At 42.8% G+C, this 27,035-nt stretch overlaps 1 protein-coding gene across 6 annotated transcripts in view; it reads left to right on the top strand.

The window, feature by feature from the left end:
* SSX2IP (SSX family member 2 interacting protein) overlaps positions 1 to 24,829 on the top strand; it is a 48,389-nt gene extending 23,560 nt beyond the window's left edge. For 2 of the 6 annotated variants that reach the window (XM_075557722.1, XM_075557714.1), the window contains exons 7-14: positions 6,449 to 6,524; positions 6,604 to 6,778; positions 7,813 to 7,963; positions 9,303 to 9,439; positions 10,201 to 10,374; positions 15,352 to 15,466; positions 15,871 to 16,036; positions 21,020 to 24,827. In XM_075557722.1, coding sequence (XP_075413837.1) covers positions 6,449 to 6,524; positions 6,604 to 6,778; positions 7,813 to 7,963; positions 9,303 to 9,439; positions 10,201 to 10,374; positions 15,352 to 15,466; positions 15,871 to 16,036; positions 21,020 to 21,194 — 1,169 coding nt within the window. In that variant the 3' untranslated portion in view covers positions 21,195 to 24,827. Of the gene's footprint in view, positions 1 to 6,448; positions 6,525 to 6,603; positions 6,779 to 7,812; positions 7,964 to 9,302; positions 9,440 to 10,200; positions 10,375 to 15,351; positions 15,467 to 15,870; positions 16,037 to 20,221; positions 20,269 to 21,019 lie in introns of all 6 variants that reach the window. The other 4 variants (XM_075557749.1, XM_075557739.1, XM_075557734.1 and 1 more) reach the window with 4 other exon arrangements.
* The last annotated feature ends 2,206 nt before the right edge of the window (positions 24,830 to 27,035 follow it).

Genomic DNA, 27,035 nt, shown 5'->3' with positions numbered 1-27,035 from the left:
CACTTAAGCCCTTGGTATCAGCTCATTTTTACCCTCCCTCCCCACTCCCCCCTCCTTCATTTCACCTTGTTTGAAATGAGAAAAACACTCGTACTCTTTCTTGAGTTTTTCCTATAATACTGTCCTTATAAGCTGCATTCAACATCACAACAGTTTCTGCAGCATTTTCCCCAAGCAGGAAACAAAATTTCACAGTTCGACGTGAGTAGAAAAGATAATCAAAAGTGGTCATCACAAAAAATGAGTTCAAATGAAATTGCTTTTATGAAAAAATATACTGTGACCAAAGAGAACTTCCCCAGGCAACACCACTGGGTGTACTGTAACTCAGAGCGAGTGGCTAGATGTTCACCTAGCAGGGGGTAAAAATGCATATTACGAATTCTGCACTCTGCCCCATGCAGTTGTGCTGTTGTTGTTTTGTGGGAGAGGGAGCTAAACACCCTTGTATACTGACCAAATTGTTGGTGTCAGCGTGAGTCCCTTTAAGTGAGTAGTTTAGTGTGAATATTTGAAGCAGCTAGTTTACAAGGGTGGACTATAAAGTTCTTAGGTTGATGTATGTGTCTGAGGGATGCTTTGTTCCTAATGTTGCCCCTTTGAAATTTATATCTGTGTTATCTAAATAACTTAACTTTAAGGAGCTGTTGTTAGATGCCAGGCAGTCGGCTCAGACCCATACCGACCCAGTGCACGACAGACAGAGCACTGCACGGCCCTGAGCCGTCCCCACAGTTGTTCCTGTGCCTGAGCCCAGTGTTACAGTCGCTCTGTCCGTCCATCTCCTGGAAGGCCTGTTTGCTGGCTCTCCAGCTTACCAAATGTGATGTCCTTCTCCAGGGACTCGTCTCTCCTGACAATATGTCCAGAGTATGTAAGACGAAGTCTCGCCGTCCTTGCCTCTAAGGAGCACTCCGGCCACACTTCTTCCACAACGGTCTGCCCTTTTAGCAGTCCATGGTACTGTGAATATTCTTCCCCGGCACCAGAATTCAAAACTCAGATGCATCGATTCTTCTACATAGGGTCTTCCTTATTCAGAGAAGGTAGTACAGATTAAAAAAGCGTTGTTGTTGTTGTTGTTCGGTTCTCTGTGAGTACAATAGAACAAAACAGTGTCCATGTTGGAGCCAGCCGACGAGTCGAACAGTCCTGAAAGTGGGAGTGAGCATTAAGGAAAAAAAAGAAAAAGTCTTGGGAGGGCAGCAGTCTGATGGATGGAAGCCCCCGAGTTTATTCTACACACTCCTTATGTCCATGCAGAAACAGCCTGGCGTTAATTATCTCATTGTTAGGCAAGCACATTTGACACACATAGCCACTCTGTCTTCTGCCAAGCCAGACATCCTTGAGAAAATTAAACCACCTGTTTTTCCCAGACCTTGCATACTTTCTTGTCCTGGACAGTCTGTTCAAAGCGTAGTCACAGACACTGACACAGGCTGCGTCTTAATGGCCTTCAGCATGTCCAGTCCTGTGCCATCCTCGCCACTGTTGCGTACATCAGAGTCCGTTGTGGCAGTCACTGAGTCAGTCCATCTCATGGAGGCCTTCCTCTTTCCCTGCCCTTCACTTTACCGAGCATGCTGTCCTGCTCCAGGGACTGGTCTCGCCTGACAACATGTCCAAGTACATGCGACAAGGACTTTGCATTCTCGCTTCAGCGGAACGTCCTGGTAGTACTTCTTCCAAGATGATTAGTTCATTCTCTGGCCAACCATGGTACTTTCAGCATTCCTTCTCCAGCTTGCCTTATTCAGTGTCCATGCATATGAAGCAATTGAAAATACTATGGCATGGGTGGAGTTATGGAGCCAGTGGCTGGATTGATGATGGCCTGGGGGACATGGAAGGGAAATGAGTTCTAGAAGGAAGAAAAGGTTACAGAGTTGATGGTGGTGATGATTGCACCGCCCTTCTTGCTGTGCTGGAATGCTGGGTGGGGTGGGGTGTTAATAAAAACCAGAATTCCATGGCTTGCATTAGGCACACCTTGGTCCTCAAAGTATCGGCCACACTCCTCACCACTTTGGAAGGTCTGTGCTGCAGCTTTCCCCAGTGCAGTGCAGCGTTTAATTTCGTTACTTGCTGGCTCCATGAGCACTGACTACAGATCGGAGCAAGACCAGCAAAATCTTTAACAACTTCACTCTTTTCTGGTGCAGTTATGAAGATTGTCGTTTTCTTTACATTAAGTTGTAATCCTAATGAGTTCCTTTAAGCGATGGCTTAAATTCATATTGAAGATTTGAAAGTACAGCTACACAAATAGTTTTGCTGATCTGGTAAAATGCAGAAAACTCTAGGACTAGGTGACTCCTCTGGTGAATTCTGTAAAACATTTAAAGTATTAATACCAATCCTTCTTTCAAGCTCTCCTAAAATTAGAAGAGGGAGCATTTCCTAACTCATTGTGTGAGGCCAGCATTACTCTGATACTTCAGCCAAATAACGAAACCACACACACAAATTATGGACCAATATTCCATAAGACTATAGATGCAGAAATCCTTAACAGAATACTAGTGAACAGAGTAGAATAACATGTAAGGAGGATTATGTACCATGACCAAGTGGGGTTTATCCCACAATGCATGTGTGATTAATTATAAGGACAACCAAAATGTATATTATGTTGTATTAATAAAATAAAGGCAAAAAGGAAAACATTTGATATCTCACTTGATGCAAAAGCATTTTGACAAATGTCACCACCCTCTCATGATAGAAATACTCTGCACACTAAGGATAGAGTGGGTAGTGCCTCATCCTGATAAAAGACATTTATGAAAAACCCATAGCTGACAGGATCCAGACCAAGACATGGATGCCTGCTTTTGCCACTGCTGGTCAACAGTCCATGGGAACTTTCAGCCAGAGCAGTTGGATAAGAAAAAGTAATAAGAAGCGTCCAAATCAAGAAAAAAGTAGTAAAACTGTTTCTATTAGGAAATGTGTGTGATGTAGGAAATCAAAAGATTCTATAAGGAAGCTGCTAGAGCTAATACATTTAGCAAAGCTGCAGAATACAAGGGCGGCACACAAAAATTAGTGGTGTTTCTATATGCCAGCAATGAATGATAGGAAAATAAAGTAATTCCATTTTAGTAGCATCTAAAAGAAAAATAACTAAAAATAAATGTAACATGAGATAAAAGAATTATATGCTGAAAAATTAGAAAACAAAGCTGAAAGAAAGTAATGTAGATTTAAATATATATGGAAAGATGTTCTGTGTTCATGAATTAGAAGACTTAATAATACTAAAGTGTCATCACCACCCAAAGCAATCTGAAGATTCAGTGTAATCCATATCAATTCCAATAGTCCTTTTAAAAAATTCTCCATATATGAATGAGCTGACCATTTTAAGGTCTCCAAATAACCAAAACATCCTGGAAACAAAACAGAACAAAATAGAAGGATTCACATGCCCATATTTTAAATAAAAGAGTGTGATATTAGTACAAGGATAGACATAAAGACCAGTGGAATAGAAAAAGAGTCCAGAATTGAGCTCATGCAACTGTAGCCAATTGTTTTTCGACAGGTTGCCAAGTTCATTCAAAGGGAGGGTAAAGGAGTAGTCTCTTCAATAATTGGTGCTGGCATATTTCACATGCAAAAGAAAGTAACATCCACCTCACAATGAACATGAAAATCAGTTCGGCGGGAATCAAGGGTCTACATATGAGAGAGAACTAAAGCCACAAAACCTCTAGAAGATCTTAAAGCCGTCGAGTTGACTGTGACTCCTAGTGACCCAGTAGAGCTGCCCCACAGGATTCCCCAAACTACAGGTCTTGATGGAAGCAGACCCAGCATGACTGGCAGGCTCCAGTAGACCATCTTTTCAAGTCTCAGCTGAGCGCTTTAATCATGGCATCAGCAGGGCTCCTTAGAAGAAAGGGGTAAATCTTTCAGACTTTATATTTAGCAGGGTATTCTTAGATATGGCACCAGAAGCATGAACCACAAAAGAGAGGATAAGGTGAACCGCATGGAGATTAAATGTATTTTGTCTCTCAGAGGTCATATAAATAAAGTTGAAAAGACAACCTGGAGGATGGGAGAATATTAACAACCATATCTGATACGGACTTATTCAGAATACATAGAGAACTTGTACAACTCAGTGACAAAACGCCGACCTAATTTTAAAAATGGGCCAAGAACTTGAAGTGGACCTATCAACAAAGAAGATAGACGAACAGCTAGTAAATTGACAAGATGCTGAACATCATTCATCATTCCTCACCCCCAGTCAGCTGCAGCTCACAGCACCCCTGCAGGCGGGAGTGACTTGCAGGCTGCACCTCTTGAGAGGAGCGAAAGTGGCTGATGGGTTTGAACTGCGCTAGTGGTTAGGAAAATGCAAATCAAAATATGTGCTACTGCATCCCCACTAGAATGGCTGGTATTTGCAAACAAAGCAACAAAGTAGCAAGTGTTGTGCTGGTGAGGGGGATACTGGAACCCTCATCCGCTCCTGGGGAGAACTTGTATGAAGCGGCCACTGTGGGGCACAGGTTGGTGGTTCTGTAGAATAGTAAACATGTCATTACCACCTGACCTGGCAGTTTCACGATCAGGCCTCTGTACCCAAAATAACGAAAAACAATGATGCAAACATCATTATTTTCCAGTGTTCCTTGCAACATTGTTCATAATAGCCTTCAGGTGGAAACTACCCCATGTGTCTGTCAGCAAATGAATGAGTAAACAAGGGCAAACTGGGAATTCACTGAGTCACACAAAGGAAGTTTTCATATTTGCTTCTGCATGGAACCTTGAAAATAAGCTTGCAACAAAAGGGGAACTATTGTCTGACTCTGTGAGGTATCTGGAACAGGCGCGGATCCTAGGAAAGTAGACACAGAAAGTACTAGGCAGGGCGGGGTGGGGGTGGGAACTGTTGTTGATGGGCCTAGGTTTTCTGGTTGGAGTTATGGAAACATTTAGAAATCACGTCAAACCCAAAAGAAGAAGCAGCAATCAGTAGTTAAGACAAAAGTTAGAGATCTTTCGGTCATCTTGCATTTCATTTGGATGCTCAATGGCCTTTCAGCCTATTGGCGAGCAGGGGCAGTGCTTGAAGTGTGCTGTCATTACCTCTTTTGAAAGGGTTATGACGGTTGAAGTCGTTGTTCTGTGGAGCCTTGCTCTTTTGTGACCCAGGCCCATCTGACTCTGATCGTTCACAATGATGTTATTTGCTCGAAGATGACCATTTGGTCTCATGGTATGCCTTTTCAGGACAGTGGCTTCCTCCCCACGAGGCTAGTAGGACCATCACTGCTGTCCACACCTTGACCCCTTCAGTGGTCTCAGAAGGACTTGGCCACGTTTTTCTATAAAGACCCAGAGAGTAAATACTTACAGCTTTGTAGGTTCTTGCCACTATGGCAGAGTTATTTATATGTGAAACAAGAACCGTATACACTCAAGTATAAGCCGACCCGAATATCAGCTGAGGCACCTAATTTTACCACAAAAACTGCATTGAAAATGTGTTGAAGAACTCGGCTTATGCACGAGTGTGTATGGTATTTACATATTGTTTCTGACTGCTTTAGTGAGAGACAAGATGGAAAGAATGGGTATAAATGTATGTGGTCCAGTGAAACTATGAAAAATCAGGCACTGACTCATAGTTCACCACCTAACAAAAGGGCTCAAAAGCAAAGCTGTTGCCGTGAGACTTGGGTTGCCCTGGCCCAGCCATGGGATGTTGACTCTTGCTTAAGAAGGGTGACCAAAGAAGACCCGGTGGATTTGAATTGTGATGTTGATGGAGAATATTGAGTGTAACACGACTGTCCGGAGAATGGACGGATCTGCTGGAAGAAGTACAGCCCGGACACGCCTTAGTCGTGTGGGGATGGTGAGACTTGTTCTTCTTGGCTTGGACATGGCAGCAGGAAGGAAGGTTCTGGAAGAGCGCCATCAGGCTTGGTAAAGCAGAGAATCAGTGAAAAAGCGGGAGGAGACCCACCAGTGATTGTGAAGATGGCACAAGCCTGGGCAGCATTTCATTCTTTTGCATATGAGGCTTCTCTGAATCTGTTGACTCGGGCACCACCACCACCAAGATTTAATAAGAGTAATAAGTGACATTTATTAAAAATGGTGTGCTAGGTACTGTGTCGTCAAGAGCTGGACATCACTATTGTGCCTTCAGCCTTCACAAGTGTTTGGTTAATGCTTTCATCGTCTCCATTTTATCAATGAAAAAACTGGTTTAGCAGTTAAATTTAACCTGCCACTCTCACTCACAGTGCGGACAAGAGGTAGAACTGAAATTTGAATAAGGGCTATTTCAGCCTGAATCCTGACCTGTGTACCCAGTTGGTTTATGCCTTGAATGTTCAGAGGACATTACGGTTTTGAACATGTCAGGGTATGTGGTGAGACTTAGCTGTGCTGCTCTGTGTGTTTCCATTCGTAGCTATGGACGTTTTAAACTACGTGGGACGAGCTGATGGGAAAAGAGGCTCCTGGAGAACTGGTAAAACTGAAGCTAGGTAAAGTCTGAGCTTAATGGGTAAATTTAACTAGACTTTGCTGTGTGTTGCATTTTCATACCGACCGTTTCTTCCTCAGGAATGAAGATGAAATGTATAAAATTCTCTTGAACGATTATGAATATCGTCAGAAACAAATCCTAATGGAAAATGCTGAACTGAAGAAGGTTCTTCAGCAAATGAAAAGGGAAATGATTTCTCTTCTTTCTCCCCAAAAGCAGAAACCTCGGGAAAGAGCCGATGATAGGACAACCGTAAGTGGCCCTCTTCTCTGACTGCCCCGCTTTGGGGTTGCTGTAGCAGCTACAGGAGCGACACCCTGTCTGGGCGTTCTCAGCAGGGCCACTGTTGGCATTCCGAACAGGACGCTCCTGCCTCCGCAGCTCCCGGTCGGTTGTGTGACAGCCTAAAAATCAGTCTGCAGTTTGCCTTGGCTGGCAGGTTTTCTGAGGATTGGATCTGTGCTAAGAGTTATGATAGGCACTTCAGAAATATTTTCCCCATATTAACTTTATGACTTAGAAGAAACCATAATTGGCCCAATTTATAGATGAAGTGACTGAAGCCCAGAGTATCTTAGTTGTGAGTCCCTATCTCCCAGCTAGTTAATGACAGAGTTACTATCTGTTGCACCCCTGAACTCCTCTCTCTCTCTTTCTTTTTGGACTCCTTCTCTTAACTGCTGTGAGATGGGTCCCTCTCCTCTGGTCGCCACAGTCTCAGGGTCTCACAGGGGCGGGTCGACCCTGCCCTGTGGGGTTGCTTTGAGTCAGCATCACTCGATGGCAGTGTGGTGTATTTTTTTTGTTTTCTTTTTCAGTTTGGTTTTTGATGGGTGCTTAAATGCAGGCTTCCCTTTTCAGAGTGGAACTTCTGTTAACTTTGGGAACCACCAAATAATCATCTAGGCCATGCATTTATTGAATGTGCACTATGTTCTTTTACCTGGTGGTAGGGAAGCTAAAATGATAATTCATTTTTCCTTTAAGAAGCTCTCTTTGGTGGAGAAAGGCATACAAAAAATTAACTACAATGTGTTGAATCATACATTAAGGTGTTACAGGATGTTAAATAAAGCATTTGTGGGTATCCTGGAAGGTATCTCAGACTACGTGACATTGTCTGCTCCAGAGAAGGTGAGGCTGCCTGCCCCTGTAAACATTCACAGTCTCTAAGCTTTCTAGGTCACCGAGAGGCAACTCAATGGCCGTGAGGGGTGTGTTTTTTTAATTAAGTATGTAAAGTCTCGTTAAGATACACTGGTCTTTTCACCTCCCGCCGCTTGTAGGTTGTTTCTGATGTTGAAGATGACGCTGGGGAACTAAGTAGAGAGAGCATGTGGGATCTTTCCTGCGAAGCGGTGAGAGAACAGCTGACAAATAGCATCCGAGCACAGTGGAGAATCTTGAAAAGTCATGTAGAAAAACTGGATAACCAAGGTAACTACTGCTGAACTACATGGAAAGTTGAGTTGTGACTCGTCAGAAGCGCATATTTTTCGGTCACGTGTTAAACCACATTGTGGGTCAGCTCAGCAGTGTTTTAGGTCAGTTTGTGCCAGAGGTTTGAACCTCTGAGATTTGGCATGAGGTTTGAACCGTACTAAGAAAATTGCACTTTGCTTTCAGAGTGACTCTTGTCTTCGAGAAGAGCGCCCCAGGTGTCCGTCTGCTGAGTTATATAATTGAATGCTTTTCTAAATCTTAAAAATCAAATAACAGTACTTTTAAAGTAGCTTTAAAAATATTCTTTACTATTATTTTTAAACTACCTTCTACTCTATTTCTAGATGCTTGCATTTTTCCTGTAGGTTCCTAATTATTATTTTAAAAATATTCTTCAATTAATAGATGTTCATGGCAAAATTTCAATTCAAAGAAGCCTGTAAAGCAGAATGTTTAGGTCTCCATCTCTCCCCCTACATCCCCCCTCCCCAATACAGTTTGTTGTTCATTCTAGACTCCTCTCTGGATATGCAAATATTTCTTGAAATATATATAAAATTGAATATTGTATACATACTTTTCACTTAGTAATGTATTCTTGCAGATACTATTCTCATTATAAGTAAACATTGATTAATATATCCTTAACACTTTATATTTGTTAAGTAAACTGTAGGCTTGTAAATCAGGAAAATGTAAAGGTATTACTTAGCAAGTAAAGGCAATTTAAAGAAATTTTATTCCAAATTGTCAGATTCACAAATACAGTGACAGTTACCTTTAGTAGTAAAGAGTGATCAGCAAATTATTATAGCACCAAGATTACGTAAGTGGGATTGTGCTGATTTCAGTCGTTAGCTTCTATGAGTAAACAGCAAATGTCATTAATGCCAGGGGACACATCTGATAGCACTGCTTTGACCTTGGAGGTCATGTCAGTAGCAGTGTAGTTTATGAATTTCTTTCTTTCTGTTAGTGTCTTTGAGGGCGTTTTTAATTAGGGCATATCTTAAATGTGGATTACGAGTTAAGTATTGACAGTATAGTTCTTTTTGTAGGAATGCCATTTAGTCCCAGAATAGTGCAAATTTATAGGGTTTATGAATGGCTTATAATTGATTTGCTTTAATATTTCCAGTGTTAAAATCATGTACATTTAATTTTACTGTGGCTTATGAAAGTGTAAAAGAAATCATTACTCTGTACAAAACCTATGAGATTCCAGAAAAAGGAAATCCTGAGAGGCTCGGTCTGAAAATAATATTTGTATAAGAAAACACCATAAACTCAATGGTCGCTGGAAACCTATGCTGAATTACTGGGTCTGTGTTAGTTTCAAAGGTACACTTAGATGGCTTTAATGAGGACGGTGTAATTTCACGACAAGACCATGAACAAGAGACTGAAAAGCTTGAATTAGAAATTCAGCAGTGTAAAGAAATGATTAAAACTCAGCAACAACTTTTACAGGTAAATGTGGGTTACTTTTTTAAAGCCGTGATCCTTTGTAAAAGGCCAGGTTGTTCATCTGACTAGATTTTTCAGTCCTTTATGTTGTAAGGTCTACAGTTTGTGGCATTTTCCTCCCCTCCACACTAAATCCTTCCCTTCCTGTTAATACACTCACTACGTTCCTTGAACACTTGGCACGTGGAGGGTAGTTGGTAGGGGCTGTCAGGTGGGGTGGAACTGGATGAAGTCCTGGCTGATCGGGCACCATCCTCACCCGAGCCCCTGTGGTAACTAACCACAGTTGTCAGCCCACCCTGTAGCGGTCCCCTCTTTCTCACGGACCTCCCACGTTACCAAGCACGATGTCCTTTTCAACGAGCTGGTCTCTTCTGCAAGCACAGTGGGATCTTAGACAACTCCAGTCTTCTCCGTTTAGCTTGATGTTGTCTGTTGGTCCTGTTTTAAAGATTGCTGTTTTCTTTACATTGAGTTGTAGTCTGCACTGAATACTCCGGTCTTCAGTGCTTCAGGCCCGCCTTGCTCTCTGCGAGCCAGGTCATGTCATCTGCATATTGCAGGTTGTGAATAAGCCTTTCTCCAATCTCGGTGCTAACTTCATTGGGGGAGTAGCATTGGGTAAATGGACTCCTCAGCTAATTTTCTGATTGTTCATTTCTGTTCGCTTCCGAAGGTTTGGTCTGCCTTCCCCTGTGTTATTTCAGCTTGGTGGGTTCTTGCAGTGACTCTTTGGAACTTAACTCTCTTTTAAAATTTAATAGCAGCAGCTTACTACCGCATGTGACGATGATACCACCTCTCTACTACGAGACTGTTATTTGTTGGAAGAAAAAGAACGTCTCAAAGAAGAGTGGTCTTTATTTAAAGAGCAAAAAAAGAATTTCGAGAGAGAAAGACGAAGCTTTACGGAAGCCGCTATTCGCCTGGGATCGGAGGTATTTTAAACATGAAGTTTCCTGTGGAACGCCTGACAGTTCTACGTAGGCCTCAGTAGAATACCTCGCTGTTCTGCTTTACCTTGTTGGCTGTGCAGGTTTTTTGTTTGTTTGTTTCTAAAGTAGTTATACCAGTGATCTAAAAGCAAATCACAAAACTAGAAAGCCAAGGGGGGCTGAGAAAATGAGCTATTGTAGAAGGCTATCTTGCTTTTCTCAGCTTTGGGAACTAAGTGTTTTCAGATTGGCTTTCGACTATAGGTGTCTTTTTTTTGTTTGTTTTTAAACAATTTATTAGGGGCTCATACAACTCTTATCACAGTCCAAACATATACTTACATCAATTGTATAAAGCACATCTGTACATTCTTTGCCCTAATCATTTTTTTCTCTTCTTTTCTTTTTTTACGTTTTATTAGGGACTTATAGAACTCTTATCACAATCCATACATATACATACATCAATTGTATAAAGCACATCCATACATTCCCTGCCCCAATCATTCTCGAAGCATTTGCTCTCCACTTAAGCCCTTTGCATCAGGTCCTCTTTTTTTTTCCCCTCCCTTCCCTCTCCCCCCTCCCTCATGTGCCCTTGGTAATTTATACATCGTTATTTTGTCATTTCTTGCCCTATCCGGAGTCTCCCCTCCCCCCCTTTTCTGTTGTCCCTCTCCCAGGGAAGAGGTCACATGTGGATCCTTGTAATCAGTTCCCCCTTTTCAACCCACTCACCCTCCACTCTCCCAGCATCACCCCTCACACCCTTGGTCTTGAAGGTATCATCCACCCTAGATTCCCTGTGTCTCCAGCCCCCATATGTACCAGTGTACAGCCTCTGTCCTATCCAGCCCTGCAAGGTAGAATTCGGGTCATGGTAGTTGGGGAGAGGAAGCATCCAGGATCTGGGGGAAGGCTGTGTTCTTCATCAGTACTACCTCGCACCCTAATTAACCCATCTCCTCTCCTAAACCCCTCTATGAGGGGATCTCCAGTGGCCGACACTTGGGCCTTGGGTCTCCACTCTGCACTTCCCCCTTCATTTAATATGATATATATATATATATATATACATACACATATACACACATATATACATATACACATACATACACACACATATATATCTTTTGTGTGTGTGTGTGCATGATGCCTTATACCTGGTCCCTTGGCACCTCGTGATCGCACTGGCCGGTGTGCTTCTTCCATGTGGGCTTTTTTGCTTCTGAGCTAGATGGCCACTTGTTCACCTTCAAGCCTTTAAGACCCCAGACACTATCTCTTTTGATAGCCGTGCACCATCAGCTTTCTTCACCACATTTGCTTATGCACCCATTTGTCTTCAGCGATCCTGTCATGGAGGTGTGCAGTCAATGATAGGATTTTTTGTTCTTTGATGCCTGGTAACTGATCCCTTCGGGACCACTCGATCACACAGGCTGGTGTGTTCTTCCATGTGGACTTTGTTGCTTCTGAGCTAGATGGCCGCTTGTTTATCTTCAAGCCTTTAAGACCCCAGTCACTATCTCTTTTGATAGCCGGGCACCATCAGCTTTCTTCACCACATTTACTTGTTCACCCACTTTGGCTCCAGCCGTTGTGTCGGGAGAGTGAGCATCATATAGGTGTTTTGCTTCACACAAGAGATCTCTTTTGGGCATGTCGTTTATCTGCTCTCCCACGCGTGTGTTGTCAGAAATGAAAACAGTCACGGAAGTACGGTGAAAGGAAGCTCCCGTCAGCCTCTTTTTCCAGAGCTGCCTGCAGTGACCGTTAACAGTTGGGATTGTTCTATACACATGTGCTGCGGCTTGCCCTGGTTACCGAGGAGTGCCTTCCGTACATGCTACTCCGTCAGAAATTATACGAGTGAAGTCTGAACATGGCATTGAAGCATTCTTTTTCAAAGGAATCTGTGCAGAAAACTATAAAGCGAGAAAGCGCCCCCCAAATCCTTGCCCCCCCAGTCCCTTGCTCAGGAGTAAGCATGGTTAGTTTCCGTGTGATTGGTCAGGCGTGCATTATTTTAACTTCAATACAGTTCAGGTTTTTTCCTCTTGGCGTTGTCTCTTGATTCCCTACTGAAAAAAGATAAAAGAGTTTACATCTTTATAGTCGTTTCCTCCCACATTCTTCCACATCTTCTCAGTTCTTAGTATTCTTGCTTTTCCTAGTTCACATAAATACTACGCTCAATGCTTCCATTTCACGTTTGCTCAGCGTCAGACAGTATTTACTTGGTCCTGCAGTGAAGGATAAGTGCGTTCCTAAAATGGAATCTTGCTCCGCTTCCCTTGCCCATTACTTTCCAGTTTTTGTTTATGAAATTGTTTTCATTTAAAAAAATTAACCACATTGATCATCTGTTCTGTAACATAATCCAAATGTAAGTCCTTTGTCTGAGATGAAAAGATTGAAAGCCAGGAATCAACATTGATAACATCCAGAGATGATGTAACTGTTATGCCCACTAAACTACTGTGTTTGGACACATAAAAGAGAGCGTATTCTGTATTACTCTGACTCTGCGCCTGGACGAGAACCTGCCCTGGATCCATAGCTAGTGGAGCGAGTGGCCCTGGATCCATAGCTAGTGGAGCGAGTGGCCCTGGGTCCATAGCTAGTGGAGCGAGTGGCCCTGGATCCATAGCTAGTGGAGCGAGTGGCCCTGGGTCCATAGCTAGTGGGACGAGTGGCCCTGGATCCATAGCTAGTGGAGCGAGTGGCCCTGGGTCCATAGCTAGTGGAGCGAGTGGCCCTGGATCCATAGCTAGTGGGACGAGTGGCCCTGGGTCCATAGCTAGTGGAGCGAGTGGCCCTGGATCCATAGCTAGTGGAGCGAGTGGCCCTGGATCCATAGCTAGTGGAGCGAGTGGCCCTGGATCCATAGCTAGTGGAGCGAGTGGCCCTGGGTCCATAGCTAGTGGAACGAGTGGCCCTGGGTCCATAGCTAGTGGAGCGAGTGGCCCTGGGTCCATAGCTAGTGGAGCGAGTGGCCCTGGATCCATAGCTAGTGGAACGAGTGGCCCTGGGTCCATAGCTAGTGGGACGAGTGGCCCTGGGTCCATAGCTAGTGGAGCGAGTGGCCCTGGATCCATAGCTAGTGGAGCGAGTGGCCCTGGGTCCATAGCTAGTGGAGCGAGTGGCCCTGGGTCCGTAGCTGGACGAGACTCTGCCCTGTAGCCCTTTGTTGCTTCCTTTGTGAGTTTCTGTATCTGACTCCACTGCCATGTTTCTCATGTCTCATGCTGCCGTTTTTCTTAAGTTTTTTTTACCATTTTGAATTTTTGTTTGGTTTTGTGTGTGTGTGTGTGTGTGTGTGTGTGTGTGTGTGCTGTTGCTTAAGAAATAATCTCTGAGGTGTAAACATTTTGAATTCTGAAATATCCCAAAGTATGTTCATACCTGAGTGGTCTTGCATGTACAGGTGTTGGGCTTGGACTTTTTCTTTCAGAACTTTGAAAGAATCTATTTCTTCTAGTGCTTGGTTTAGCTTATGAGAAGCCTGATGGATACAAGTTATATTACTTTTATTTATTTTTTACTAAGTTTTAAAAGATTTCTTCCATCTCCCGTGGTCAGATTTCTCTTTAGTTTGGCCTTCTTATATTTTCATTTTCCTTCCAATGTCTGATGGCTTATGATTTGTATTAGTATATAAGAATTTTAGGTACTGAGATGTTATCTCCTTCACAGCTGTGAAAGTCTGTTTTGTCGCTAACTCTCTTCCTAAGGAAACAGAAGTAATTTGCATGATTATTTTCTCCTGTCTGATCCGGTCATTGCTTCTGAACCTACTTCCTAGCCGCCTCCAGGAGACCTTCTTGCTGCTTTGATGTTGCTCCAAGTGTCCTGGTCCCTTCCCTACATGAAGACTCTCTGCCCGGGTCACCAAAAAGAACCCTGTTGCTTGGTAGTTATGGGTTGGGGTGCTAACCGCAAAGTCAGCAGTTCAAGACCCAACGACGGGGCTTTCTACTCCGGTAAAGAGTTGTGGTCTCAGAAACCCACAAGGCAGCTCTACCGTGTCCCTGTAGGGTTGCTATGAGTCGGCGTTGACTCAATGGCAGTGAGTCTGAGAGTATTTTTGGCCCTTGCTTAACAGGGGCAGTGACAGAAGGGCAGGAAGGAGTGGAACTGCAGGGTGGGGAAGAAGTTAGATTAGAACCATCAGCAATTTAGAAGGGACAGATTTGATATGAACCTTCTTAAGGTTCAGTGGTAGTGGTTGCTACTACTAGTAGATGGCTGTTTGGAAGATAAGAAAAATGCTGGATAAAGCATATATCCTTGTTTCAAATCAATGACTTATGCTGTAAGATACTTTGGTTTTTAGATGAGTTTTTAGATGATTCCAATTTTGTTGGCATCTTCTAAAGTGTCATAGTCAGGAGCCAGTCAAACATAAGCCTTCTTCTCACCGTCAGGCCTGGTGTTGACCTTGGCTTTGTCAGTGTCATAGAGCTTCTTCACAGCCTGTTTGATCTGGTGCTAGTTGGCTTTGACATCCACAGTGACCACAAGTGGGTGGTTATCTTCGATCTTCTTCATGGCAGACTCTGGTCAAGGGGAACTTGATGATGGCATAATGGCCCAGCTTATTTCTCCTGGGGGCTGTCTTCTTAGTCTCAGGGTCTTGGGCCACTGGAAGGTGGGTGGCGTGCGGATCTTCTTTTTTAGTGGCTGTGGACGCCTTTCAGCACGGCCTTCTTGGCTCTTAAAGCCTTTTCTTCGGCTTCCGTTTTAGAAGGGGCAGGAGCTTCCTTCTGCACTTTCGGCGCCATCTTCGTGATAAGATGGAATGAATGAATACTTCATATATAATTTTCTCAAATTAAATATTTCTTTTCAAGATCAATTTATTTTATGTGAGAAATACAGCAGCTCTCTAGACCTCCAGTGAGCAAGCGTAGATAACTGGAGAGATTGAGGTGAGTGTTAGCCATTGACTGTTTCTTGCTTTGCTTTCTATGGCAGAGGAAGGCGTTTGAAGAAGAAAGAGCCTGTTGGTTAAAGCAACAGTTTTTAAATATGACGACCTTCGACCCCCAGAACTCAGCAAATGTGAAACTTTTCAGTGCCTTCTCAGGAAGTGAGTACTTTAAACGTTCTTTGATCTGAGTGTGCCTACAGCTAAGAAAGTATTCATAAAACATTTTACCAGAATTTTAAGTCGATTTTGGTATTTTACTATATTAGACTCAAGGGTGTGATGCATACCAGAAACTTTAATTGTGCGTATAATTTTGTCACGTAATTGTCACATTTGTGACAGTTCACAGTCTAAAAATACTATTTTTAAAAATTAGATCTTTCTAAATATTCTTAGAGTGTGCATAACAGAGGCCACAAGATTAAGTAGACTAGTGTTACAGGGATAGAATGGCTCATCAGATTATTTTGACTCACACAGAACTATAAATATGTCATTCTCGTGAGTTACCTGTATCTTACTTAGTGCTTCACTGTCTGTACCTCTTCGTTCCTTTCTAACAGCAGATTCTGATCGGGACAATCTTACAGTACCCTCAAGGCCACGGCAGAGGAAGCCTCACGGTGTGTGCCGCAGGTCTCCCGCCGGCACGTCTAAACTTACTAAATCCCTTCCGACGTCTCCTACTTCCGACTTTGGCCAGACACGCTCCTGTGTATCTGAACATAGGTACGGTCTATACTGGGTCTTTTCACGTATTTCTGAACATTGCCAGGGCTGATCTGAAGAACAGCTGGTATGTTCTTCAGTTAGCAATGGAGCAGACTCTGGAGAGGAACTTATTCGATTGATCCATTCCGTCTTCGAGTGTTCCCTGGGGACCTGTTACTGGCACCCTACGAGGTGTTAGTAACATAAAAATGAAAAGCTAGAAAAAGAAGTTAGTCCTGCCTTCTGGGACTAACATAGAATGTGTGCACTTATATTTCACACTTACGAAAATGCAATTTAAAATACAGACATACTTCAAGGACCAACTTACTATTTTAAGTACTTTAATGATATTAAGTAGAAGGAAATTGTTTTTGCATTTTGTGTACAAGACATGTTTTAATGTTTCTTCCTCTATGTCCTTTTATTTGATGCTGAAATATAAAGAATTAAAAGCTATAAGAGTTTTGAATTTATGATCAAGAGGAATCTGTAGGAGTTGCTCATTGCTCCCAGGAAGCCCATACGTTACTTTTAACAGTTGCATTTTGGTATTTCCTTAAAGTTATTAGCTCTTCCCCACACACACACCCCGCATGTCTAGCCAAGCATCCGCTTCTAGAACAGCAGCAGTATTGCAGGATTGTGTGTATAAAGTCTATGCCTCTGTTGCCTTTAGCTCTTGCAAACCCCCATCCCCGCCAGTGTCTCCCCTGCCTCCGTCATTGTTTTCCAGACCCCCCGTATTGTACATAGCCTGCCCCTCGCCACCTCCTCTCTAGTCTGTGACTGCCCTCTCCACATTCTCCTCCCGTCCCTGATAAGGATCAGTGGATGTTTCTTTTCACGGGAACATCTTTTTCTGGCTTTTTATAATAGTGGTGCCTCATCACATCTGCCCTTTTGTAGTTGACGGTTTCACTCAGCAGTGCCCTCCAGGTTCGTCGGCATTGTGAGGTGTTTATTCTTTAGCATCGCACAGTGTCCGGTGTGTGTGTGTGTGTGTGTGTGTACACTAAAGTTTACTTCTCCATCTCCCGCTTCTGTGAATAATGCTGCCGTGGACATGGGTGTGCATATCTATGAGGTCCTGGCCCTCATTTGCCTAGGATTTGGTATTACTATACCAAGTAGAGTCATAAGGTATTTCTAGCCCAACCTTTTAACGAGGGGCCGTCCCACTTTCCACAGCAGTGCATTCTCTGCGCACCGTCTCCAGAAGGGGTTGTTTCCTGGACCTGTTTTTGTAGCTGTGTTGTTGGGGCGAGGCAATCTGGTTGCTTTGATTGGCAGCTGTCCAGTGACTGGTGATTGTATTTCGTTGTGTGTGTTGCCTGCTTGAATGTCTTTGTCGGTGAAGTGTCTGTTCCTGGGCTCTGCTCACTTTTTAACTCGATTATTTGTCGCTTTCTTTTGAAGTGTTGCAGTTTGCTATACATTTTAGAGGGTAGTCCTTGTCCAGTGTAGCGGGCCAGTTTCCCCCGTCTGGGTTCCTTTTGCACTCTGGGAGAACTCCTTCGATGCGTGTAGTGCCTGGTGTGGGGAGGTCACCGTGTTTGCCTTCTGTTGTGTGGTTTCATTGTGTCTAATCTTGGTGGATGCCACCAGGTTTGTCCCCGCTTTTTCCGTGAATGATCTTTACTGTTCTCGGCCCGCCAGGAGGTGGCTGGCACAGTGGCTGCAGCAGTGGGCACAGGCATGTGGACGGTTGTGCGGGTGGGGCCGAACCGGGCAGTGGTTCCTCCTGTTGAGTATTGGGCCCCTGTGGGTTGGAACCAGCTGGATAGCCCCTAACAGCAGCCACAGTCTGGTTTATATTGAGATCTTTGACGCATTTTTAATTCACTTCTGCGTTTCCAGTGTGAGGTATGGGGCCTGTTACTCTTCTGCACGTGTTTATCTGCTTTAGCCAGCACCATTTGTTATGAGGTTATCTCTTCCCACTTCATATGTGTCTGCCTGTGTGGGTGGGTGTGGTTATTTGTGGCTTCCCCATTCTGTCCACTGATGGGTGTGCCCCTGTGCCAGCGTCGGGCGTGTTTGAATGCTGTGCGGCAGGATTGGACACTGCAAAGTGAGGGACCTCCTTTGTTTCTTTCAATGTCACATTTTGCTTATCTGGACGTCTCGATAGGTTTTAGTCCATTTTTATCTTTTGTAGAGAACATATTGATGGGTCTCATTTTTTCATTCAATGTACTATTCTGTCTCCGGCCTGGTGCAGTGAATTCATTTAAATTCAGTGTACTCATTGGTAGGTGGGGTTTTATTGCTGTCGTTTTGTTTTGCGGTGCTGTTAGTTTTTAAGTAATTTTCTGTGGGAGTGAATTTTGCTCGTGGCCTTTCTTGTCGTGGTCCTCTGCTGTGGACGTGGTGCTCCCTAAGTCTTTATGATTTCCCTCCTTTTTATTTGATGAAGTGTTTTCATTTTCGTTGAGGTTGTCGTGAAATTTACTGATTTTCCCCCAAGTTTAAAGCTGTGCTCTTTCTTGATATCTACATGATTTCCTCTGGGATTGAAATTCTGTCATTACATTATTCCCTCTGTTTACTTTGTAAGAGTTTGCATTACAAGTTGATAATGCTTGTTTCCAATTTTTCGTCTTGTTTGCCTGCTTCTGTATTTGGGCTGACTTCTGCGTGTCATGAATGTCCGTCTCAGATTGTTGTCTACTGTTGACTTCTGTTCAAAGAACTCACCTTGGCACTTTTTTGTAAAGTTGGCTTGCTTTTCACAAACTCAGTTCATTTAGAAATATCCCAATGTCATTGTTATATTGTAGGGACAATATTGCTAAGTAAATGATTCTTGGTTTGTATTTTTTTTAATTTCACCATTGTGCATATGCCTTCTTGCCAGTATGGTTTCTCCTGAGATAGCAGTTTCCCTTTTGTTGATAACTGTTCATTTTTCCTGGGCTCAAGTTTGGTTATGCCATTTTGATGATTCTCTTTTGGAATCAATCCTGTTTGGGGTTTGCTCAGCTCCTGAAATGCATATTTTCCTCTTTTGCATGATGCTGGGCAAGTTTTCTTTCAACAATTCTTGAGCACTTTCTTCTGTGCTCCTTGTTTCTTCCTCACCTAGAATGGTGACCGCGTCTCAGTGCTGCCCCCGGTGACAGTTATGCTTTCTTTGGGGATCTGTTGTTGCTGTTGCTCCTTTTCTGAGTGTTGCTGTGCACGGCCATTGAGTTGGTCCTGACTGAGCAGTGCTTCAAGACGGAAGAGAACGGCCGGGGTTCTGAGAAGAATGCTCGACAGCCGCAGAAAGCTCTGTCTTTCTCCTGAGGAGTGGCTGCTGGTTTGGGATTGCTGAGCCAAGGGTATTGGAGAAACTTAAGCAGATGAGAGAAAAATAAACTCTGTCTTTTCTTATGTAGAATGTAGAATGTTAATGGAATCTTCCAAATTTGACCAGAATTTTTAAAGATGTATAGAAACAAATTCTAGTCACCATTTACAAATAATGCATCTTATGTCTAAGATAGAACCTAACAGAGTCAGCTCAATTGTATGTGTTTAAAAGTTTTTTAATTCATTATTTTTAGGTAGGAAATAATTGTCAAAAGTAGTCCTTGAACATGCTTTCTTGTGTTTAATTAAGAAGGCTATAATACAACGGGCCTCCATCGTGTCGTGTGGATCACGTTTCAATTCCTATAAAGACCTTAATACATAGTGCACTATAAATATTCAGTGCCAGCCTAAAAATAAAAATACATGTGAACATAGACAATAAGATGCCGTTCCTTGTCTTTTGAGGTTGATATCAGTGGCCATTCCCAGTGACCCGTCTGAGGACAAGGCAGATAAGAGTGGGGCAGCTAGCCTCCAGTAAAGGACTTGGGCAGCTACACATGGATCTTGAAATTTTAAATTACTTGGTGAATTTGGATATCTTGTCCAAGAAGTATCTTGGATCTGGGTTTGTAATAAAATTATAGCAAAGTAATTAGCAGTATTGGTAGCTTGTTTCTTAAATGACATCATCGCTCTTTTACTGCTGTACAAAGACATGTCAAGGCTGTGTCGTGGATACTGTGTTACTGTACAGATATAATAGCTGACTGTCTCATCTGAGATGGCTCTGAGGGGTAGATTATAAACTTTATTAGCAGATAAGTATAAGATTTCTTAATTAGGTTTGTTTGGGTTTTGATTTTTAGAATTAAAAGCGACTTATTTATTTATTTATTTTAGGATTACCACATTGTGAAGTCAAGTTAGTGAAGCCAAGACACACAAAGGTACATGAGAGAAGTGAAAGTGGGGAAATCACGGAAGGTGTTCCGTCTCGATGAAAATGGATTGTTCAGTGGCCAGCCCCATAGCTTGTAAAGCTCTCCCTTGAGCAGGCGCTGGGTTGCAGCAGGCTGCGTGCTTGCTCCCAGACTCCGACCCTGAGTGCGGCAGCTGTGTCTGTTCAGCGTTAGGCCTTTACTGCCGGGCACTCGGGTCATTCCCAGCCCAGCCTTCTGAGATAGGTAGTATCATTTCCTCCATTTTTACAGCTGAAGGACAGGGAGGTTTGACCTGCCCAAGGCCCCGGAACTACGTGTGCACTCTGGGCTAATGAAAAGTCATCTGGTGTCAGAACCTGGGCTCTGAACCACTTTTGTGGACTCATTAAATATCTGGATGGATGGACAGACGGATGGATGGATGGATGGATAAAAACATGAATAAACACATAAGCAAGTAAAGAAGGGGGAACCATGAAGTGATCGGGAAATAATGGTAGAAAGATGAGAGTACTAGATTATAAGTCCAGCATATCTTCCTTCGCCCCAGTGAGCAGCGTGCTTCATGCTTCAAATGCTGGTATGGATGGCACTTGAATTAAAGAAACACTTCTTCCATCTCCTTGACTGGTGTGCTGTGAAAATTTATCTTGATAAGACAAAGAAGTGATGAGACTTTGTGACATCTAGACTTACCTAATATATATATAAGGATACGTATACATATACGTATTATCTACTTTTCTTTTCCCAACAGTTCAAGCAATGTACTGAATATAACTAATGAAGAAACTAAACCAAATCAGACTGGGAGAGAATGTCTAAGTCCGTCATGGAGCCTGGCGCCCAGACCTGGGTCACAGGATGGTTGCTACAATGGATGCCCCTTGACCTGCACAAGTGCTCATGAAGAAGAAGATGACTTACCTTAGACGCAGGACCTGATTTTTCTGCATTTGTGTTTGTTACCATTCACAGCTGAGCTGGAACAGAGTGTGTTTTAAATTCCATCATCGCTAGTAACTTAAGAGAGCCAGTCTGAGTTGTCTGAACTTCTCTCCTGTCTTCCTCCAAAGAGCTAAAATGTTAAATCTATTTAAAAGGATATAAAAGCTTTGGATATGTATTTTTAGTAACAGAAGCATCTGGCTCTGTGAATGAAAGAATGTATAGATGTTTGAATGAGAACAGAAGCACTAGCATGAGTTTCCTCTTGTAGGTATTAAAAATAGCACTTTTAGGAAACTGATTATTGTAAATGCTTAATTTTTATCTCAAATATAGTTGGTGTTGGAAGTTTAGCCCTTACTTGAATGTACACTGTAGATTTTTAACAAAGCAAGTTCTATATTTATTATGTTTAGTGTGATTTGAAATTACCTCTTTCATATGTTTTAAATAAAGTGAAATTTATGTATGTTTAGTACATAGATATACATGATTATGCTAAGAGACTTTAAGATTTAAAACATTTTACATATCCATAACTATAGTATTCCATGCCAATAAATTTTTTTTAGTGAGATTCTATTTGCAGCTGTTATTAGGCCATTGCCATGTTACCTGTAAGAACCTTTTCAGCCCATCTGGGCAATAGCTGTTCAGACGCTACTCCATGGAGCCAAGTACTTTAGAGAGCATAACCCTATGTGTAGGACATTTTTACCTCACTGGGTTTCCTTGGTGTGTGTGTGGTGTTAAACGTTTCAAGGCTTATGCTTGTCAAGTAATGGGCGCATGACTACAAGAGGACATTTGGGTTAAAGGAACGTAATACCAGTTTAAGACATTTGGATGATAGAAGATGTCGCGTCATTTGGATTTAAATTTTCTTTTTCACCAGGGGGGTACACCAGTCCAGTAACATCGGTACCGGCTAGGGCTCTGTACAATGACCAGTAATATTTTTATGATTCTTGAAGAAGGTATTTAACTACCACTGATATGGAAATATAGTAGGAAAGCATCTACTTCTGTAACCCAGGCATTGCTGTTCTGTGGGCGGGGGTGTCAGTGCATTGTGATAGCACTCATCACGGTTAATGTTCCTGATTGCATGTGTCTTCATAGTATGTTGTTATTAGCAGTGATAGTCATACGCATCGGTACAGGCTTTGCCCCAGGATTGTCGTCATAAGGTTTTTAAGTGCCTAACCCTGCTTGTGCCTGAACACAGACACCACCCAAATCCAGTGCCGGTTAGGGAGTGCATGTAATTCAGGCCTACCTGCCTTCTGTGTTCCAGCACTTCATCGCTTACCTAGCCTCACCCTCTCTGCGGCTATTCCATTTGAATCCGTCAGACTAGAAGGGAAAAACCTATTGTCTGTTGCCACAGCCAGTTTTCTTCAGGACCGATCGAGTATCGCTAAAAGCATCTAATGTAGCATTAAAGGAGTACTCAAACAGCAATCTCCTTTGTTGTCTCAAAGAGCAGGCTCTTGAACAAAAAAGTTAGTAGCTCACTACTGTGCAGAATTTTAGAAATGTTACAGAATGTTAAAAGATCGCACATTCCAAAAGAAGAAACGAGTATCAATTTTCTTTTGCTACTGAGCAAAATCGTGCTAAAGAAAGGCAATCATAAATTTCATTTTTTTTAAAAAGTCAGTGATGCATTTTCCAACATCGGGAGTTTCCATGAGACACTCAAACTTGAGCGTTCTGATTTTAAGGTAAATCTTCTCATTTGGGTTCTACTGTAATCTGGAAAGCAGCATCTTGTTTTGCTTCCATAGCAGAGCTCACTCGATTCTCATATTGGAAAGGAAAATTCTTTCAGATCGACTTGAAAAGCTCCGGTATGAAAGAAAAAATAAAGCGATAGCCAGGGTCCTGGAGCTTTTGAAGCTCTCGTAATCCGCTACCAGCTGTGCATTTTCCCTAACCGCATAGCCTTGTACGCTGGACCGTCCAACTCCGAAAAGGTCGCCAACATCCCAGAGCAGCTCAGAGTGACTGGTCTCCATGCCAGGGCAGCCCCGACTCTGCTTGTCGCTCCTAAGATGTGCTCCTTCCCCCGCCCCTGTTCAGGGTATTTTCAACGCTCTCTGCTCCAGTCGTACCTAACCAGGACTAGAGGGTGGCATCTGTCATTGGTTTTCAGCATGAAAGTTCTGATCATCTTAAATGTTTTCTTTATCAGGATGTAAGTCATAATTTATACCTCAAAATTTGTTTTTACATACCCATTTTGAATTTTCAAAGCATAAAAAGAGTAAAGAGTTATAATTATTTTTCTTGTGCTATTATATATGATGAGAACCTAAGAGAATTGATTGTACCTTCTTCTCCTGACAAAAATTTAAATGTACAAATAAATATGTTCTTATAGGAACAGTGTATGAAATGATTAGATTCCTTAGACAGCTCACATTAAATTGTGTACATCTTGGTATAATTGAAGCACTTACTGATGAGGATCAGGGACTGCGGCTGTCAGTATGGATTACACTTCAACATAGAGCAAGATGGATGGTATCAAGGAATTCCGTTTACTTGGGTTTACAATCAACAAACACCATGGAAAACAGTAGTCAAGAAATCAAATGATAAATTGCATGAAGCTGGCTGCTGCAAAAGATCTCTCTGATGTGTTAGAGAGCAAAGATGTCGCTGAGGATGAAGGTGCCCCTGGATCCAGCCTGCTCTTTACAGTCACTTCATTTGCACGTGAAAGCTGAACACCGAATAAAGAAGGCCAAAGAATCCGTGCCTTTGAATTCCGGGTGTTGCTGAAAAATTATTGAATGTACCATGGACGGCCAGACGAGTGAACGCATCTGCCAGGGAAGACACATGGCCACACAGAATGCCTTAAAACCATGATGTCTTCCTGCCTTTTGGAGAGAGCGGAATACGTGTCATCACGACAGACCCGTCCTTGGGAAAGGACATCATGCTTAATAGAGTAGAGGGTCAGCCGAAAAGCGGAAGACCCTTGACGAGATAGATGGACACTATAGCTGGACAGCGCAGGCTCACGCATAGCAATGATGACGGTGCAGGACCAGGTAGTGTTTCATTCTGTTGAATGTAGGGTCAATATCAGTTAGAACCAACTCAGCACCTAACAACAAAATGAATATTATTCAGAAAGAGGTCTGCATTTCATAGCTTAAGAGAGGGAGTGAGAGAGAGAGAGGGAGTGAGGGAGAGAGAGAGAGAGAGAGAGTGTGTGTGTGTGTGTGTGTGTTTGTTTTGAGAAGTTGCTATGCTGTGTGCAGTCCCAGAGTGCTCCTGTATGAGCAAAATCCTCATACAGTTGCTCTAGTGTAAAAATCTTCAAAGTCTGTCTTGTTTGGTGTTCCATGCTCTTATTTCTAAAATGGATTTAAAGTGTGGGTCATGGATGTTTAGTGAATACGCTTCCCCTATGCTCTTTTTCCCCACTCCCTTGGTTGTCGTTCATAAAGCATTTATTGTATGCCAGGGTTCCTATATTGTCGTTACTGAGGATCTGAAGTGTAGCACACTCCTGCCATTGTAAATGTTCAGATTGAGTAGAAAACCAGCTATGACAAATCTGAACCGTGATAAACTGTGGTGGATGCTATTGAAACCTGTAATAAAACTTGGAGTCACTGTCCAGCTCCATGAGGACCTCAGATCCTTTCGTAACAGTGAAGTGCTGAGGCTTCTGGTCTGCATGGCTTTCTTTTTTTTCTCTCCCTCCCCCAACAGTTTGATTGGCATATCATTCAGTAGTTCAGTCACATCAAGGAGTGTTAGACAATCAGTTTTAGGCAAGTTTCTTTACTCTTGCACTAATCTTTATTAGCTCCCCATCCCCCCCAACCTCCCTTGCCAAACCCCCAAAGAACCATTGATCAGTTACTGTCTATAGATTTACTCACCCTGGATTTCATAGAGAACAGTACTTAAAAACAAAACAACAACAACGTAAAACAACCTCGATAGGAAGAAAATAATAAAAGTGAACATTTTAAACCATAGGGTGCTAAATTGTCCCGTGACTGCATCTGCAACAATGCACTCTCCAATGCACTGTGCACGCTAGCAAGGCTGTTCCCCTCCCTGGCCCGTGGTCAGAGGGGATGCCCCCGGTGCTTCATACGCTTGTACTTAGTTCCCCTTCACTGTTTATAAACTAGAGCAGATGTTAATGTGTTGTGTTGTGGCCTAACTGGCTGCCACAATCGACTTTACAATGCTCTCCAATCGTGGGGCTGTTCACATCCCTAAACTACCTTCAGAGGGGATTCACTGGAGGCCTGACTAAGCGTGGACCCTGCAAATGGATTTTGGGCCTCCACTGCCATCCATAGCCTATAAACCAGGTGTTCACCATTTAAACTCTGCTACCATCCCCTCTAGATGTAGATTACATTATTGTCCATCATTGGATCACAGGCTGGCATTCTGCCATGCGGACTTAACTGACACCTCACTCAGATGGCCGATCGAGACAACCCTTTAAGACAGACCCCACATGCTTTTCTTGTTGATAGCCAGGTGCCGTCTAGTTTCTTCACCACACTTTGCTCTAGCACCGCATCTTCAGTGATCTCATGAGGGTGAGCACCGAGTAGGGCCCGTCTGTAGAACTAATTGTTATTAGATTGGGGCTAGAGTTAAGTGCAAGCCCAAAATCTATTCATATATCTATAGTTTGTCTCTGGTTAACCCGAGAGACAGCATTGTCATTTTGTGTTTGAGAACATTATCCATCTCCCCCTGGGGCTTTCCATTGGCATCTGGTCAATAGTTGTATTATTTGGGGGGTGTATATTAGATGCAAAAAAATGGATTCCCCCCCAAAGTTATGTATGTACTTTTTTTTTTTTTTTTTTTACAAAACATCACCTTCAAAATAACTCCACTACTATGAATACATTTGTCAAATCTGTGATTCCATTCTTAGGAACATTTTTCAAACTCATCTGTTTAGATGGCTGACAGCACCTCATTTTTTTCTTCACCTCTTTGTCAAATCACTATCCTTTGATGCCCCTCTTCATAGAAATAAAAAGTTGCACAGAGCCAAGTCTGGTGAGTAAGGTACATGGGGCAAGAAAGGCATCTTTTTGGCAAACACTGGCACACTGAGATGGCTGCGTGAGCAGGTGTAGTTGTGACAAAACCGGTCCCTCATCTGCCACTGATCAGGCATTTTTGTTGCACACTGGAACCTAATCTTTTCAGAACCTCTAAATAGCTTGATTAACAGTCTGACCTGGAAGAATGAACTCAAAATGCACTATCGCATCAAAAAGCAAGTAAGCTTCATCTTGATACTGGATTTCACTTTTGGGGGGAGTCTTCCACTGGATCGATTGATGTTTGCTTTGGGAGTCGTAAGAATAGCACCATATCATCTTCAGAATGACCTTGGAAAAAAAGTCTGGGTCGCTTCAGAGCTGTTCTTTCAAAGTAAGGCCTCTTTCTACTTTATGCTCTTTATCCTGGTCAGTCAGCATCTGAGGCACAAATTTCATAGCAAATCTTCCATTAAAATTTGCTGAACTGAGCAAGACAGTCCAGGTAACTTCCACATCTCTTCAATGGTCCATTGTCGTTCTTTGAGTACAAAGTGCACAAATTCTGTCGACATTTCATCTGTTTGGGAAGTTGATGGATGCCCAGAGCAAGGTTTGTCATCGATCGACATTTCACCTTTTTTGAAATGAGAAAAACACTTGTACACTTGAGTTTTTCCCAAGCAGAAAACAAAATTTCACAGCTGCATGCTGTTCTCTTAAATGCACCATCATAAAAAATGAGGTTCTAGTGAAATTGCCTTTACAAAAAAA

This window comes from Tenrec ecaudatus, chromosome 1 (assembly GCF_050624435.1).
Source record: "Tenrec ecaudatus isolate mTenEca1 chromosome 1, mTenEca1.hap1, whole genome shotgun sequence".
Taxonomy (NCBI): domain Eukaryota; kingdom Metazoa; phylum Chordata; class Mammalia; order Afrosoricida; family Tenrecidae; genus Tenrec; species Tenrec ecaudatus.
This window is presented reverse-complemented; position numbering and strand designations above follow the sequence as displayed.